The sequence below is a fragment of the Hakea prostrata genome, chromosome 8 (genome assembly GCF_041222555.1).
Source record: "Hakea prostrata isolate BN-2017 chromosome 8, UWA_Hpros_2, whole genome shotgun sequence".
Taxonomy (NCBI): Eukaryota; Viridiplantae; Streptophyta; class Magnoliopsida; order Proteales; family Proteaceae; genus Hakea; species Hakea prostrata.
Genome location: NC_142607.1, coordinates 3,696,094 through 3,715,038, shown reverse-complemented (window position 1 = coordinate 3,715,038; position 18,945 = coordinate 3,696,094). Strand labels below are relative to the sequence as shown.

Here is an 18,945-nt window from a genome sequence, read left to right as displayed (position 1 = left end):
TTTAGAGTTTTTACGATGGTGGGTCCCAACTAAACTAATACCATTACACCATTAGTCGCGGTTAAGTATTTTCAAATTTCAAACGTAAAAGGACCAAAGTACCCCTTAAATTATTTAATGTATTTTATTAATATATAATTTTAAAAAGAGATAATTAATCATTAAGCATTAATTATGTGGTTAAACACACACACACACATATATATAATATTACAATGTATTAAAAAACTTGAGGGGCATTTTGGTCCATCTATGTTTGAAAGTTGAATGTATTTAACAGGCATTAACTTGGTTGAAACCCACACGTAATAATGTAATATATTACATTAAGAGGCCCCAACATTATAAAAACTCTTCCTTTTTTATTGTTTTATAGTTTTGGTTTGAGATTAATTTTGATTTGATGCAACACTAAAAATAATTCAGTTTAATTCAATTAACCAAAGCCTGAATGCCTACCAACGGGTTCTAGACGAAAGTTTAAAATATCATACGATACAATAATAACGGATACATATCTATACTGAATACAACCAATATGATACATATTGATACGTATCTTATTGGATTGCACTAAATTGCATTGGCCTATGCAATATGATAAAAGCCGTTAATTTTTTTGAAAACTATCTTGCTTTGAAAGTTTAAACCCAGAAAAAAATCAGTCTATTCAACAGTTAAAAGAGTGTGGCAAATGGCCAAATATGCGTGCTTGAGCAACATAAGTGCTCGCCCAAAAAACAAAAAAAAAAAAAAAACTAAAGAATTATGATCATAAGGAAATATGTCACAATGGAAAACTCTTGAATCTGCGATCTTTACAATAAAAATGTCTTGGTTACAATGTAAGAGAAACTGGAATGTCCTCTAGATATAAATAGATCACTTAAATACCATACCAAAACATGTAGATGCAAACCTGTATGGAAGAAAGACACTGTCAGCAATGCTGGGTTATATCCTATATCCAATTTTATGAAGAAGATGATACATGGTAAAAGGAGACTAAAAAGGGTCAGAAGGCAACGGCCACCAGGTAGTCGTTTGAACTTGAAAGACCTGACAGAAAATGTCACGTTCAGGAGATTTTTGAGACTTGAAAGCCAACGATGCTAACAGAATGGCAATACCATATAGCAGATGGCACTCGATCCAAGGATTATTATCCACACATTCACATTGCTGTCAGTCATCAAGAGATCATCTGGACATCAGGACTTCCACCTTCTTGACTCTGACATGAGCTGATAGCTGCTACCAGATCATCAATTTTAAGCGGAGAGCATCGAGCATTATACTGGAATATAATCTGTTGAAGGATCATTCAGGACAAGAAGGTTAAAAGAGAGAGTAGGTGTGGATGCTAGATCCAGAAATATGAAAGATCCTAAGAATAAGCATTCCACAGCAGTAGCACCATTGAATGACCCCGCCCCAAACAACCATTTAAAAACAGAAAAAGAAGAGAGAGATGCATGTTCTATAAGCCAATACCCAAGTATGCAAGAAAGAGATCCATCATGCGGTAGATTCCCATCCATGATCATGAATTTGGATCACCCGCTTGATCTGATCTGTTGTTTCTTGTGGTAATGCATACAATGGTCCACCAGAAAGGGCTGATCTCAGTGTGCACAACCTAATCCTGATTTGTATTTATGCGTCTGACCTACATTTCCGGTGGCTGAGATTACAGGTATTCTCTCTAAACCTGATTTATTTGCTTCTCTACAAACCTTAGAGTAGCTATCTGCGAAAGCACGTGCACGGTTGACCTTGCCACTGTAATGTATATCAGCCTTCTCAAGCTTTCCATCCACAAAGCTAAAGCCTGCTTCGCCAACAACAAAACGCAAAAGGCTTCCTGATTGCAACCCTGACTGCACAAATGTCAAATCTTCTAAGTTTAAATCAAAACGGAGAAGACAGCATAAAAAACAAACAACTTTTTCGGGAAAAAAACTGTAACGGAAAAACGTAAGCCTGGCTAAAAAGACTTCATTCTCCTGTGCAATAGACCTTAAAACAACAAAATGTTTTGAAGTATTGACAGTTTTAACACCATATCTAAATTTCACTGGGAAAGTAAACAGGGATACCAGGGTACACTTCAACTAAATCCAGTATCAAAACCTTGATGGTAAGTTTCTATTTTTGCTCATTGAATTTGTTTTGAATAATTTCTTTTCTGAGCTACTCGTATTCTAGGTAAGTTCCATCCAACAACCACACAGAATGTAGTGATGTGAAAACGAAAATGAAGCACACAAAATACAACACTGAACTAGCTTAGTAGTGTGAGCTTAGTTCTCGATGTTGCTGAGAGAGGTTGGCCTTTCGCAGTTCAACCAAAAGAGAAGTCGCAATAAGACAGATTTGATAGTCAAATAGAAATATTAAAAGTTCTTTTTTTTTTTTTTTTTTTTTATAATGTCAAATAAAAATTATATGCCGCAATCAAAAAACACGTAAAGAGAAATAACAAGGAGTACAAATTAAAAATAAACAATAGAAACCCTAAAGACACATACAGAAGTGTTAAATATGACTAACCTAACAATGCCTAAAACCCTCCCTCCAAAAAAAAAAAAAGGCCTGAAAGCTTGTCAGAAATTAAAATGGCCTAATGAGTAAAATACCGTCATATGCAATACATAGATAGATAGATAAAGGAATGGTAAAATAACTGATTATAACATGATTATGGTAAAAAAGCATAAAGAGCATCGTAGATTTTTCCCCCCTAAATTCAAACATATGAATATTATATTTTCCTAGAATGTAAATATGCACAAAATAGTACATAAATGCAGAATAAAACACACAAAAATACTAAAAAGATGAACACGCTACACATGGAAACCTGAAGGTGTCAATTAGACTGCTTCCACCTTTGGTTTAGGTTTGTTCAAGGTATATAGGTTAAAACTGAAACCTAATACTTTCCATAACCTAAAAATTGAAACAGAACCAAATCAGTTAGGTTTCACTTGGTCCAAACAATCCAGATAATTCAGTTTGAGAGCCACAGAGGTTTAATATCAATCTGCAATCACCTTGCTGAAACAAGATATGACATAGTAGTAAAGGCCAATGAGCTTCGGGTCATGACTCCTTGAGTCCAAGGTCTGTGAGCTAAGATTTATGGAAGGAGGTCACCCTAAGTTGAGGATTCAGACTTCAAGATCAGAGACTGAGAAGAGGACTAAGAGAGAAGGACCCCATGCTAAGAGGCCTGGATCACTCTACCAAACCATGCTGGATGCTGGTACAAGGTACTGAATTGACAAGATGGACAGGAGAATAACAACAGCACTAAAGGGAGAAGAGGAGAGAGATTGCAGGGGAGAAGGTCGCACAAACCCAAAAGAAATTAAAATAAAATAAACATTAGAGACTGTACATAGACTATGGGGTAAAAAATAACCAACAATGTAAAAAGCCCCAAATAAATAATCTTATATGTACTTGAAAACATTTGCATATCCTCAATGATATACCAAGCTGCCCAAATTGGGAGACCACGGAGTCAGTTATAAACATGCAGTGTCAAGGCGATAACTAGTAATATAAATTGTAAATGAAATGAAATAAAAGTGTTGACAATTCTATTGCACACGCTCAAGATATCGTGGAGAGATCTTGACCATGTACAGTTCGTCTTCTTGTTATTTTAGTTACAAGAAATGCTCCTAGGAGTATTTTGTATTTTTTAAAAGATTTGGAAGATCCTATGTAATCTTTACTTTACTCTATTCCTTTTTGTTGTTAGTCAGTTTAGGAAAGTTTTCCCTGAACTGAGATTGCTTCTTATTATAAATGAAGTACTATAGGGAAGAGCCTGACTTATGCGAGCACTCTCCCTCTTCTTCCATTTGTCCTCTCCTTCTCCCTTCTTCTTTCCTTTGTCCCTGCTGTTCTGGTTTTCTCAGTCGCAGGAACAGCTAAAAAAGGAAAGCTGAAATTGAGGTCTTGAAGGCATGCACAAGTCAGGCTAGGAGGACAGCAAGTTGTTGTGGTCTACAAGGAAACCAGTCTATTTGCAGCCAGGGCATCCTTCGACTTAATTTTTGAATACATTAAAATGTGGAATGTCTTAACTATAGTTAAGGAGGTAGGTTATCCTCCCACCAACATTCTGACACCACTTTCTTCCATTTCCATTGGATACTGAATTAGCTAGGGCAAAAACAAGATCAAGGGTTCAAAATAGGGGACTGGATGTTTAATCCGATCCATGAGAAATTGGGTCACTCAAGTCACATCAAACAAATAAAAATCTTTTTGAAAGCCCGGAAACTCTAGTAAATTGGAAAATAAACTTTAGGGGATAAAGTTGAGCCCAACTGGAGCTCTAGAAGTTCAAAAAAGCGAGCCCAATTGGAGCTTTGAAAGTTCAAAAAGCTCCCAAAACCATGATGAGCAAGGACTGTGGTTCGGAAGTTGGAACTTGGAACCAAATGTCTAATGAAATTGGACCCGGCTTGACGTTGAGTGGGCATTGACCAAATTATTCTTGTGTCGAGTGAGGCCCATTGAATGTTCATTGAAACTCGACTATGCACCAAAAAAATTGGTTACTTTGGTTAATTTGAGATGGTTCAAACATTGACAGGGGTTACAGAAGATTTTCTAATGCTATAAGGTAGACCCCATAGGATTTCATACTGCATCTGAGCATTGCCATGTATGCATCCAGGGAGACAAATATGTGTCTGTAGTAAGTTAGATTTAAGATATCCTAAAGAGAAATAACTGCTTCAAGATTCAATCTGAGGATATCCTTATTGCTGTTTTGAGCCATATCAGGAGTTTCAGATTGCTTAGTTTCTGGTTAGCTATGATTACATGAAATTGAGAAGAGAGAAATTCACTTATTTCCTTTATGGTGGTGTTGGAATACCAATGTAACTTTCGAAAAACAAGCCTCTATTCTCTCATATACTGGAGGCAATTGAGCTGGTTAGAAGCATTCATTTCTAAATATTTGAAGGCCCATACCTGCTGCATAACATTTATATCAAAACATCCACATACTACTGGAGGATCATCTGATGTTGTCAGTTTCCCATCCTCTTGAAGCTCCAAAACCACCTGATCATCAAAAAAAAAATATCAAACAAACAGAAAAATGGTTTCCATCATAGACGCACACATGACAGGGTAGAAAGTCCATTCCACTCAATCCAGCAATGAATTTTATGATAACTATATGAGTATGGTTGGCCCCTAACAAAACCGACAAAGAAAGCAAGATAGAATAACTAACGACAACTACCCCATCTATGTTTGTCTCCCTAAATCTGAAGAAATCCTTGGAGTCTGCTGGGTCCATGACTAAAACAAGCCAGTTTGTTGAAGCTTAGCTGGAAAATCTCCACTAAACTTGAGTCTTGGGTCAACTGGGTCTACTCTAATCTCCTGAAATCCGACTCCATTTGGACCATAATGTCAAGGTGTCACCAAGGCACCGCTTAGGCATCCAGGCTGATTTATAGGGGCCTAGGCAGTTGCCGCCATATTGTAGGGCGCCTTGGACTAGTTTAAATAGTATTGGACCAAAATTACACATTTACTTATGCCAAATATGATATAAGAAACTATTTTTATATTTTTGATAATTCGTTTACTTAAGATATTATTTGTAGAAAAGAAGATATCCCCTACTTGAATCTAATTAAAAAATAGTTGAAAAAAAAAATCTAAAAAGTAATAACGTCAACCCCTTAGGTATGGTGTATTCATGTTGGAAAAGAAGGGGGAAGGGGCATGCACACTTAAATCTCTATATTCACCTCGACATTGCTTTAGTAGGCACCATACCACCGAAACGCTTCAGTTGCCCTAAAACACCTTGGATCACCTCGGCACCATGAGTCCATGAGATTCCCTGGGTCTAGAAGAAGCTTCTCCTCCTCAAGCCCCTTACATGGCCACTCCCACCATGGTCTCTAATGGTTTCTCTGTTTCCATTTGGCTTGATCCCTGGCATCCCTTGAATATTCTCTACAATCACTTTAGCCCTCGAGTGGTCTACAACTTCCGTATTCCCAAGTCTACCCCACTCTTTGCATTTATCTCTAATGGATCTTGGAATCCTCCTCTCCCTCCCCCCTAAGTCGCACACAGTTTTTAATCTCCCTTTTGTGAGACTATATCATTTGGCTCCCACCTCCTCCGACTGGAACCTCAGCCAAATTGTCCCCTAGTCCCCTTTGTTTTGGTTCAAAAGTCATATTCCCTGCCATTCCATCACCCTATAGGGAACCCTCAACTATTGCCACCCCACTCAGTCCTTCCTTATTTGCCACCACATCCTTGCTAACCCTAATTGCATGCCTTGTTGGAATGGCTCTTTGAAGACGTGGATCATCTCTTCTTCACTTGACCCTTTTCTCACTCCCTATGGGAAAAGCTTTCTCCTCCATTTTGCACACCTCCAGAGTCCAGCCGACATATGGGTTTGCTCAAGATTGGTTATGTATTTCAAGGTCCTTAACTAGCTAAGCTATTTGTGACCATGTTGGCAAGTTGGTTTTTGGTGCCACCATTTATCACTTACGGTGGGAAAGAAACCTTAGGGGATGGATCCCCAACTCTAGATCTTTGAACTCAATTTGGAAAGCCATAAGCTTCGACGTGTCTTCCTAATTACATTTGTATCCCCTACCCCGGCTTTGGACACCCCAAGGAACAAGCTCTTGTTGTTTCCTAGGGTTTAGGCTTTGTCTCCCAGTCCTATAGCTGATGGCTGGCTGCTCTCTCCCTCCTCCACCCACCACCTCATCCAAAAAGAAACTATTTCACAAGTAAATCTAGTTGAGTACAGTAGCGGATAGTTGCTGATGTTACAAGAGTTACGAGTGACGCATGATATAGATTCCATCTCACTTTTTTTTTTTTTTTTTGTTGTCTTTAGGTTAATTAACGAAAACAGTATAACACATATATAAGGTGTATCGAAGTTTTTTTTTTTTTTTTTTTTTTTGGGGGGGGGGGTGGGGGGAGGGAAATTTGGGGATGAGCTGCTCCAAAACACCCCAAGGCAAAGTCCAACAAAAGTTTTTTTTTTTGGATGAATAAATAATTAAATTAAAAGAGCAAAACACCGAACAACAAGAAGACCAAAGGGTCAAGGAGGAGTAATGAATTGGGAGTTAAGACCCCATGAGACAACAATGAGCCTGATCCTGGGGGAATCAACTACTGGGAGATGGGGGATAGAGATAGCCCTAGAAGATTCATCAAAATAAATAGCATTTCAAATCGAGTTAAGAGAACGGGATTTGGAAGTCCAACACCTAAGATTACGCTCCCACCATAGATGGTAAACCATGGCACCAAAGACAAATTTACCGATTCGGTCCCAAATAGAGGTACCTCAAAAGTTATTTAAAATCCAAGATCAGTCACGATCAAACCCAAATGAGTGACGGGAGGTGCACCATATATGGGCTAGGGCTTTCCTCCAAAGAGAACTAGAGAAAGGGCAAGAAAATAACAGATGCTCGATGTCCTCAGTACCATTCCAACATAGGATGCAATTAGGGTTTACAGGGATATAGCGGGTGATAAGGAAGGTCTGGGTAAGAAGAGCTAAGTTAAGAGCTCTCCAAAGGGTAAGGGAGTGATGGGGAATGTGGTCTTTGAACCAAACCAAGGGGGGCCAAAGGGGGGAAGGGGAGGGGAAGCGAACCAAGTTCTAAGCCGAGGATGTAATGAAGGATTTGGTGGTTGAAGGGAGCCAAACAACTGTATCATGGGGGGAAGAGGGAATGGTGGGGGGGGGGGGGAGTTCCAGACATGTGTGAGACAATGGTGGGGGGTATGGACCCAGGAACCATTAACTTTATCAAAATTGGAGGGAGGGGTCAAACCTCTTGAATGAAAAGAAGAAAAAATAGAATAATTGGAATAATTTGGATTGGGATCGTCCTGAAGATGGTATCTGGCTGGACCCTGCACGATAAAGTCCGAAAGAAGGGAGGATTTGGGATGCGAGTTTCATAGACAGAGCGAGGGGGGAAGGGAGAGGAGAATGCCCATCGGATGCCATAGATCAAGCCAAAAAGAAATAGAGGAACTGGAAGAGATGTGGGTGGTAATGGCTGGGAGAGCACGGGGTCTAAGGAGAAGAAGCTTCTTCCAGGTCCAGGAGGGATTGGAGGGGATAGAGACAGTCTAGAACGAATCCGATTTGAGGAGGTAAGAGTGGACCCAGATGACCCAGATAAAGTCATGTTTAGAGACAATTTCCTAAATGAGCTTGAGCAAGGCAGTTGAATTGACCTCTTGGATTCAACGGATTCTTAGACCCCCTTCAGATTTGGGCCGGCAAATGTTGGACCAACTAATGGGGCAGAGGAATCACGTAGTATCTTGGCCCTTCCAGAGGAAGCCCCAAAAAGAGATTCCATTGCCGACGAGATAGACTTGGGGATCGGGAAAATGCCGCACCAATAAAGGTAGGAGGATTGAAGGACAGACCGAATAAGCTCTACCCTACCAGCGAAGGAGAGAAGCCGGCTCTTCCAAAGTTGGAGACTCTTACGGATGTGGTCCAACATAGGGGAGCAGTGATGGCGAGAGAGAGCATACCAGGGATAAGAGGAAGACCAAGGTAGATAACAGGAAAGGTTCCAAGCTTGAAACCAAAGAGATTCAGGAGATTGGAATGCAGAAGGTCAGACACCCTAGAGAGGAAAAGAGTAGATTTGTCTAGGTTGACCTTAAGACCCGAGATGGACTCAAAGAAAGAAAGGGCAAAGATAATGGAGGAGATGGAGCTATGATCCGCTTTGGAGAAGATCATGAGGTCATCAGCAAAGGCGAGATGGGTAAGGTTGATAGATTTACATTTGGGGATGGGGGAAATCAAGAGCTGATCCGACTTGGATTGAATGAGCCGGGAGAGAACCTCCAAGGTCAGAGAGAAGAGGTAAGGGGAGAGGGGACACCTTTAACGAATTCCAACACTGGAGAGGAAGAAGCCAGCTGGAGAGCCATTGGTAATGATGGGAAGAAAGGAGTGGAGATACAGACTTCAATCCAATGGATAAAGGAGGGGGGAATCTCATGGCAGAAAGAACATCACTAATAAAATCCCAGCGAATGGAGTCAAAATTTTGTGGAGATCAACCTTAAGGAGAGTAGCAGGGGAGTGAGAAGATCTCTCAAAGCCCCTGACAATCTCTACACAAAGAAGGATATTATCCGCAATACTCCGACTTGCAATGAAAGCAGTTTGGTTGGCACTAATCAAAGTTGGCATGACCTTTTTGAGCCAGTTCGCAAGGATTTTAGAGATGAACTTGTAGAGGAGGTTACAAAGGGAGATAGGACAATCTGAAAGAGAGGAGGCACCAGCCTTTTTGAGGATGAGACAAAGAAAGGTTTGGTTGATAGAGGAGAGCTAGGAAGGATTAAGGAAGAAGCTACGAACAGCACGAACAAGATCATCCTTAATAATATCCCAAGCATTAGTGAAGAAACCCATACTAAAACCATCAGAGCCAGGAGCTCGGCTAGATTTGTGGGAACGAATGGCCTAAAGAATTTCATCATGGGAGGGGATAGAATAGAGAAGGGGGAGAGATTGGGGATCAATGAATTTGTTGATGAGTTTAGGAGGGAGAGGGGGCCGGATCAGAAGGGACGGGGGTGAGAGAAGAGAAGAGAAGAAAGAAACAACTTTAGCTTTGATACCAGAGTGGTCAGAGATCCAAGAGCCCTCAGAAGAGAGGATGACAGGGGATGGAATTGTGGTTATGGAGGGCTTTAAGGGATCGATGGAAGAAAGTGGTATTGGAGTCTCCGAGTTGGAGCCATTTGATTCAAGCTTTTTGGTGAAGGAAACTTTCTTCGAGAGAGATCAGAGAAGACAACTCTTAGGAAAGATCCTTCTCATTTACTGCAATCAAAGGATTGAGGGGATCATTTTGGAGAAGGGTTTGGGTTCTTAGGAGATTTAAGCGACTTTCAGAAACCCTAGAAGAGATGTTCCCGAAAGTGGAAGAATTCCAGAGACGGAGAGCATCCTTAGTGTTCCTAAGCCAACGGCAAAAGCAATGAGAGGGAGGGAGTGGCAATGAACAGGCTTCTCCTAGGCATCTTTGACCGTGGAGAGAAAGGAGGGGTTAAAAGTCCACATGTCAAAGAATTTGAAGGGCTTAGGGCCGAAGGAAGAAGGGGGGAAAGGATGGACAAAGTAGGGAGAGTGGTCAGATAGACCAATAGGGGAGAAAGAGGCATGGGAGATTGGAAAGAGAGAGGGCCAAGATTGATTGACAAGGAACTGATCGAGCTTCGAGGCAATTCTAGCATCACTAATACAACGGTCGTGCCATGAAAGAAAATGGCCTGATCAACGAAGATCAGTGAGACTAGAGTCCTCAAGACAAGAATTGAAGTCCTCAACTGCAACAAGATTAGGGGGGCAACCTCCCACTCTCTCATGGGAGTAACAGACAATATTAAAATCCCCCCAACACCCTAGGGATGGTCCTCTCAAGAACAGGAGAGAGAGCGAAGGGAGTCCCACAAAGGGATACGCTCAGAGGCCCGATTAAAGCCATAGACAACAGAGAGGAAGAAATTGGTGGAGGCATTGGAAGGGGAGATCGAGAGATGCATGAATTGGGGGGAAGAGTCAATGACCAAGATATTGAGAAAAGAAGGGTCCCAAAGAACCTAGATTTGGCCATTAGGGGAATGGGAGTAATTAGAGATGAAAGACCAAGAGGGGGCTAAGAACTGAGCAATCCAATGGGAATTTTCTAATTGGACATGAGTCTCAAGGAGAGCACGCATGGGAACTTTTGGGTTCGAGATGAATTTCTGAACATCCCCTTGTTTTGCAATAGGATTAAGGCCTTTAACATTCCAAACAATAAACTCAGACATAATTAAATAAATGAGGAGGGGGGGCTAACTAGCAGCTAATATTGGGGTCAATAGAGGCAATATGGTGGGGTGGGCAGGGAGAAGATGTCTCACACAGTGGGGAGTCCCAAGGGGATGGGGTTTCAAAGATATTAGGGTCAATGGAAGAAACCGAATTGGGAGTTATTGGCTCTGTAGAGGGAGATGGAGATTGGTTGGTAGATGGCGGGTCATAGGGGTGGTGGGTCAAGGAGGTTAGGCCAATTTGGTCGGGTGGTTTAAGGATCCAGGAAGGCAAGAGGCATCATTGTTAGAATGGACCGGGGACAAGGATATTATTTTACCTTTAGAGGAAGAGGGCTGAACCGGTGGGTTTTTAGAGCAAATGGGCTTTGGCCTAGATTTAGCCAACGACCTAGTAGGTGAGGAACTAATTTTCGGGTTGGGCTTGGGCCCAGGGGGTGTGTTTAAAGGAGAAGGGAAGTTTGCGTCAGTTTGGGGAGATAATGGTGGGTCCTAGCTAGAGGAGAGAGGGGGTGGATAAGATAGGTTTTGAGGTAGCATGGAGAAGAGGGAAAGAGATGTCTGGTTGAAGGTTAGAGAGCTTGCAGTGGTCTTTGGGCATAGCTTTTAGGTTTTCAGAGATCGATCTATCACCATTTGGGAAAGGAAGCGACATGAATTCAATGGGATGAGTACCAAATACCTCTATAGACCAGTCGGAAGCTTCAGGAGCAGCATCAACATCGATCGCAGGGGCAAAAATCTCAGGAAGCTTAAGAACATCAGCATCACCGTCAACCGAGTAGCAGGCTAGGTTAGCAGCTTTTCCGAAAAGTCCCATGAGAAGCGTTGACGAAATTCGATCAGGGAACAAGAGAATCGGTACGGAGACAATAGTATTTCTTCTTCTTCTACGGTAGGTATTTTCTATCGAAGTTGCAGCTCCAACGACTTTTTGCGGGAACAAGATGTCAGAAGATGCAGCAGTGGGAGGGACTAAAACCATGATTTTTTCCAGCACGTCGATTGTGTTCAGCTTTAAGGAAGCACCGGCGAGAGATCTATTGTCGTCAGGGGGTAGTAAGCTAGCAAAGGCTGAGGATTTTGCTTGTTGGAGAGAAGCGAAGGAGCAGCTCTTCGAGTCATGGCCGAAGGATGAAAATAGAACACAGCGTGGTGGAATCCAATCGTAAGCAATTACTTGGCTGTATTTGAGGCTAAAATCATCAGTGATAGTGATAAAAGGCAGGAGATCCTTGGAGGCAGAGAAGTCTACAGACTCTACATAGATCCTCGCACAGGAGAGGCAAGTCATTAGGGGTGTCAACGGTGCAGTTTGGAGCGGTTTCAGGCTGAAAAAACCCCAGCCCAAACCAGCCCATTTAAAAGATAACGGTTTCGGTGCGGTTTCGGTTTGGGTTCGGGTTGACTAACGATTTGGACTAATGGTTTGGATTCGGTTTGGCTAATGGTTTGGACTAAATTAAAAATCAATAACCATTTTACATGGAAGAAGATACGGAAAACCTAGTAGAGTAAATCTTCAAAGCTATTTTCGATGTTTGCATCCTTAGATTAATCGTAAGTTGTACAAATGAGCTGGATTTGGTTAGGACCCACATAATGCGATTTCATGTCTCATCCAAGTTTCCAAGTTGAGCTCTTGAATTTTTTTTTTTTTTAATCATCTTCTCTAATTCATTATGGAGATCTCTTAAGAATCCAACACACTCACAGCCTCATGAATCTTTTGAAAATGAAAGGAGTGGAAGAGGAATTAGAGGGTGAAGGGAGTGTTAACAAAAGTATGTATATATCAAAGATGGGGCTTTTGAACATAACACATGAATAGGCCAAAACCAAAAGATATAAGACCCACATAGAAAACAATCAAAACATCAATGGAGTTTTCAAAATCTTTACAAGTAAAGTAGCAAACCATCACAGATCTCAGTGAACGACACAAACACAATTATGAGTTAATATGAAAACTAAAATTCATATTCTCTATTTAAGGTTTATGACCCACAAGGCAACACTGACACACAAAGGTTCCCAATTTCCCATGATGGTTTGTGAATCTATGATCATCCGCATGAAGAACCGACAAGATGTGATTGGAGGTTACCTAGAATAGCCGAAGAGACGAAGAGCGAGAGAAAAAAGAACCAACAAGATGAAGACAGAAGAGTAGTCAAGCACAATCGTCGCCGCTGCTAGAGTCGCTGTTAATCGACAAGGAGATGAAGGGCGAGACAAACATAAACCAAGAAGATGCAGACTACCAAAGCAGTTGAGCACAATCGTCGGCGTTGCTTGCTTGCTGCTGCTGGAGTTGTCGCCGAGAAGATGAACCGGAGAGAAGGTAAAAGAAACAGGGAAAGTGAAATGCCCAGTGAAAGTGAAACCCTGATTTCATTTTGTGAAAAGTGAAATAGTGAAACTAAAACACACCATTAAGAGTTAAGACTTTAAAATAATAAAACTAAATGAAATTTGAAACTTGAAAGTTAAAACTTAAAAACGTGTTAAACACTCAAAGTCTCAAACACCGACTGAACTCTAAAGTGACCTGTCTCGTAAAATTCAATGGGTCATTAATTTCATCCAATATTTTAATTTAATTTATGTAAAAGGCTAACTGGCTGTAGTTCGGGCCGATTGGTTCTGGCTAGCAAGCCGCACACGGGCTGGCCCTGCCCAACCCAAACACGGCCCATTAAGGTTCGGTTCGGGCCTGTTCGAGCTATAATAGGCCAGTTCGGTCCAGTTTTAACGGTTCGGGTTGAAAATTGACACCCCTACAAGTCATATTTAATGTTTTTGCATCAGTACGGAGGGGCTTGCCGAGAGCTGAACCAATACAACTCAGGCAATTGGGGTTCCAGAATTCAAGCGGGAGACCTGGCAAGTTGATCCACAGGGGAAAGGAGCTGAAGTCGACCCGCCGGAGTGGAAGGGAAGGAGTCCAAGGTTTGAGGAATAATGGGGATTTACCCACAAACCAAGGAGACCCTTCAAGAGCGCGAGACCGGCAGTCAAGGAGGCAAAATTGAACAGGAAAATACCTGAGTCATGTGATGAATGTCCAGGACGCCTTGAGCTTTCCATTGTTTAGTGAGAGATGATTTTAGTATACCAACAGGGGGAGGGGGCAAGAAATTGGCCGAGGATTGCAGAGGTTCAGCGGCAAATGCCACCGGCAGTGTAGTCAGAAGGGCAATGAACTGATGGGTTAGGTCCATCGAAGGTGGAAGGGATAAAGGAGAGGTCAAGGTCAGTGGTGTTTGAATGATGGTGAGTGAAGAGTGAGTTCCATGGCTTATCAGGGGAAGTGGATGTGGGATTAGCAGATGAAGATGGGGGTACAGGTTGGTGGAGATGGGGGAGAAGGGGATCTACAGCAGAGGTTTTACCGGAGATGATAGGGTTAGCCATCGGAGGTACAGGTTTCCGTCTTCATGAAGTCCAACAAAAGTTAGATGATGTCATTGTTACGAACACCTATAAGTATGGTGATGAGCACACATCATCTTTGACTAAAATCCACAACATGTTAAGATTAAATCCATAGTCCTAACAAAATAAAGGAGGGAGAAAGAGATCCTTGAAGACATCATGATTCTTGATAGTTTAGAAAACAGAGAGGTTTGGACAAAAGAGATTCATTCATTTCAGACACACCACACAGAAATTACAAGACCAAAATAATACCTGCTGCTGAGCTGGAACCTGTCCGTTATTATCTGTATCAATTACGTACTGACTACAGTTCTCATCCTTCCAAACTAATGCCAGTGGTGTGTTCCCTGTTTGATAGTGTGCATGCCTATGGAAGAAAAAAGAAAATATATGTCAGTATTATCTGTGTTTTTATGTGTATTTTATAGTATACCATTGCCCCAATACCTACTTTGCACATTCTACATGCCATCTGTTCAGACATTGCATGTACCTTATTTTTAGTTATTCCTCACTTGTGTCAAAGGTGGAAAAAGTTCTCTCTTAGATCTCGTTATGTGCAGGATAGTTTGGCATGATGATGGTGAGACATGAGTAGACAAGTTCAACCTTCCTTCAATAAGATCAATTGTGGAGATTGTCATAATCATCAGCCTGCCCCCCCCCCCGGCAGCGATATCTCTTTATGCCCTACGATTCATGTTATTAAATCGCTTTCATCCTTGTAATCCAAAGCATCCATATAAAGTAACTCACATATAAAATGAACCGTTAGGATACCTAACCTGAAAGATGTAAGCAGGTCCTTACTGGAATACCTAGTCTTAGGGATCCTTCAGTAAGTTTTGCCTTGGGGAGTTATGACTGATTGATCATTGGTCTAGTACTGGTTGACCAGAGACAATGGTTGCCAACAACAGCCATTAATAGCCATATTTACTACATTTCCCCACCTGCAATCAGCCAACTGGTAACCAATCCCAATCGACTGATTGAGCAAACTCTCTCTGTACTTTTTATGACTTCATTGGATTTTCTAGGAAATCATACAATGGGAATTGACTTTGGCCAAAACTTGGAAGTTGCAGCTCTTACACTCTAGTTTCAGTAGAAAAGAAACACATAATCCACAATTATACATTAGGAGTTATGACCAAAACATCAAGCAAATGGTCAAGCAACACGGTCTGTTACTATAGCAATGGTCATAAAACAACTAGTTTCTGACTACTTAATGACTATTGCAAGCTACTTTTGCTCAGAGGTTATGGCCCATGTTTAGAGAGGAAGTCTATAGGAGTTAAATGTTGATTAGAGTTGAGCACACATTTGTTTAAGAAGTTCCGTTGAGGATCATCATTAAGCATTCAGTTACATATTTCCTTCTAAAAAAACTTAAAAAGAAGAAAAAGATAAAAAGATAAAATAAATAAAGATTTTGTATTTGAGCTTTCAAATCATCAAACCTCTTAGGTAGCCTCGACTGGCTGATCCTAATAACATCCGCTTCTCATAAGTCATAATCTTAACAGACATAACTCTTGTTTGAAAGAAAAAAAAACAGTAAAACACACACACACACACACACACACACACACACACACACACCTGTTCTACTTGAGAATTCATAAGGGCAGCCTAGACTTACAAACACAAAAAGTAGACTGCAGAAAAAAAGCATCACCAAAAGAAGTGAATAAGATGCAAACACAAGAGAATGTGGATGCATTGTGCTGAGACGCAGATGAAATCAGTATCTCACACTAATAAACTAGATAGTACATTCAAAAACCCATTTAAACCATAAAGAAGTTAGGACATGGAGAGACTTAAACCTCTTTTTAACACAGGAGAAGATGTTGAAATTTCTTGCATTACAGCATGGAATTTTTCTAAGAAGAATTTTCCACATCACAAAATAATTTGTATCGTAATGATACTAAAATCCATATCTAGCCTAAGAAAATAAAATTTCAAATTATCAAATGTACCAATAACCAGTTTAGTGATGTTTTTTCATCCCAAAAAAATTAGTGATGTTTTAATTGATTATTTGTTAGATAGAACAATTTAGCTCAGTGACACACTTTTCATAGTTTTATTTGATACATGAGAAACTATAAGCTTAGAAGAAAAATTATAAATACATGAAAATTTAATTATAAATAAATGCATACTTTAAATCTTACCAGACTAACAGACCAAAATTGCTGGAACAATGAGAAGATGTTTCATCTAAAAAAGCGGCACCACAGAGTTTTTTTTTTAATAACTAATGTCCTAGGACAGAAATTGGCAGTCCTTCAGCACAAAATCTGGAAAGCATTCACATGGATTGTGGGTCAAGACTAAGCAACGAGTTCCATCTAGAATATCTCAGAAACCCAGACCTATCATAATGAGCAATGGAGTTGTAGACAATTTAGTTGAATATTTTCTCCATCTAAATGAACAAGATGTCAAATTGATCATTGCAATCAACCATTTTGTAATTGAACGCTATCCATATAAGATCAATATTGTGGGACCCCATCAACTGTTGCATCCAAATTCTTCTTGTTACTATCTTCTTCATACAGTCATACCAGAGAATAGAGATAGTCTAAGAATCGAGGTAATAGATTTCCCAAACAAATAAAATGCTACCTTATTGTTCTTTTCCAGAAATTTGCAACTATGAAGATCAGGATCTTACTTGTTGTAGAATGATAGCCCATCTTTGGTGTAAGGTAATGCACCAGTATATGCCTCCTGAAGGCCAATAAGATCAGACTCGTAAATGGGGACTGAACTGAATCTATATCTATGGTACTGAGAAGGAGGATCACATGCTCCAGTTTCTGCGAGCTTTGAGTTCAACCAAAAAAAACGGAACTCAGCACTGCAGTCATATAAAGAGTACCCTCGCCAGCAAAGCATGTCAATCACATAGTAAGTTTGATCTGGCTGCAAGTGATCACCATTTAAACACCATAAGTTTTATAATAGATTAACAAAATAGCAAACCGGAGTACATCAATCAATCCTGAAAGAATAACTTTCAGGGGTTGAAAAAAAGAAAAAGAAATTCTTACTTCATGAAAAATGCAATCCAGGATAGAAAATGAATGTGCAGGACCGGAAACATCTCTTGTCCGGGCCCCATTAGGTAAAGCAGAAGGAAAATGATGCAGGATGGAACCATTACGGAGTCTACTAACAGTTGTTCCATTAGATGAAACAACGAGACACCGCTTTCCAGCAGGTCTTGCAAAAACATACCTGCAGAAGTGCAACTTATCGTGAAGATGTTGCTTTTCATTCACAAGGAAACGCTCAAATAGTGAAGCATGGTGAAAGCATATCCAAACATTGAAAATACTAATATGAAAAGTGCCACTTATCGTGAAGATGTTGCCTTTCATTCGCAAGGAAACTCTCAAATAGTGAAGCATGGAGAAAGCATATCCAAACATTGAAAATACTATTATGAAAACAGAATGATATACTCTGGACGTTTGGCAGACATAATATCAAACTTTTATCTCTCTCTTCTTCGGGTCAATCTCCCTTCTTTCCTTTCACTAGTAAGACACAATTTATTGAAGATTCAAGCTTGCCAACTTAACTGGCCAAAGGCTGAAGGCACTAGTTATGTCTCCCTCCTCTCTTCACCCCCCCCCAACCCCAACAGACCTTCTTCAAAAAATAAATCTCCCGATAAAAATCCAAAAAGGTATGAGCTGGACTCGAATGCATAACTCCATAGTCCGCCAAAGAATGAATATCTTGCAAGAATTGCAGACAACAAAACATAACCCCCAAAATCAAAACTCAGCTTTCACCGATAACCAAGCTGGGGTTCCACTTATTCAATACTAACCAATCCAAGATTCATTGTTTTACTAATAAAGTTGTAAATCTCGAAGCCAATACAGTCCAACGGTTGATCAAGTTCATTTCCAGGATTTCAACAATCGTGCTACTAAGTTCCAAACCATAAAATACTTAAACAGAGCAATATGCTTCAGAACTATTCAGAAACGAAATACAAATAAATAAAACCATCCCATTGATAAGTACTCCCCTAGAATCGAAATTCGAAAGTTCCAGAACATATATAATTAGACGAAGCAACGAAAAATAAATGCCAGAATCTGAACACAGAGAATACACTAACCAGTCAGAGTTTAATCGAGGAGGGACATCGATCATCCATTCAGGAAGCATGAGCTGTCGGGCAAACCAGTGACGAACTTCAGGGCCTCTGAGCTTTGATGCCTGACGAACATCGAAATCTCTGGGGTTAGAGGAGGAAGATTTGGGAGAGAGCTCTTGTTGGGTTTCAATTTCCATTTCAGTTTCCGGTTGGGAATTCTCCCGATTTTGGAGGGTGAGGACGGAGGATGCGATGCATCGGGCATGTTGCTGAGAGTCCCGCCGCTGCTGTTCCTGGCGGAGCAACGCCAACTCTCGGCGTTTCTGTTGATCGGAGATTGGCAAGCGTTTGTAAGGTCGGCGGGGATCGTGAGGTGCCATTTTCGGTTTCCTTCAGAGCGTTCAATTCTTATCTGCGCGTCTACTAAAATGATCTTGTATTCCAGCCCTTTCCATCTCTCC

General features: G+C 40.7%; 1 protein-coding gene across 1 annotated transcript; it reads right to left on the bottom strand.

Moving 5' to 3' along the window:
* Window positions 1–435: 435 nt before the first annotated feature.
* On the bottom strand, window positions 436–18,945 carry LOC149006337 (snurportin-1 protein). The gene is made up of 7 exons (XM_089165749.1): window positions 18,506–18,945; window positions 17,421–17,607; window positions 17,042–17,292; window positions 14,599–14,713; window positions 5,002–5,094; window positions 1,737–1,880; window positions 436–1,309 (listed from the first exon to the last, which is right to left on the bottom strand). The coding sequence occupies exons 1-7, from the start codon at window positions 18,862–18,864 to the stop codon at window positions 1,193–1,195; spliced, it is 1,266 nt and encodes a 421-aa protein (XP_089021875.1). The 5' UTR covers window positions 18,865–18,945; the 3' UTR covers window positions 436–1,192.

Coding starts and splice junctions, on each gene's coding strand:
- LOC149006337 (XM_089165749.1), bottom strand. CDS start 18,864: ATGGCACCTCACGATCCCCGCCGACCTTACAAACGCTTGCCAATCTCC. Junction 17,608..18,505: donor CCTCGATTAAACTCTGACTG/GTTAGTGTATTC, acceptor GCACTTCTGCAG/GTATGTTTTTGCAAGACCTG. Junction 1,310..1,736: donor TCGCAGATAGCTACTCTAAG/GTTTGTAGAGAA, acceptor ATCCTTCAACAG/ATTATATTCCAGTATAATGC.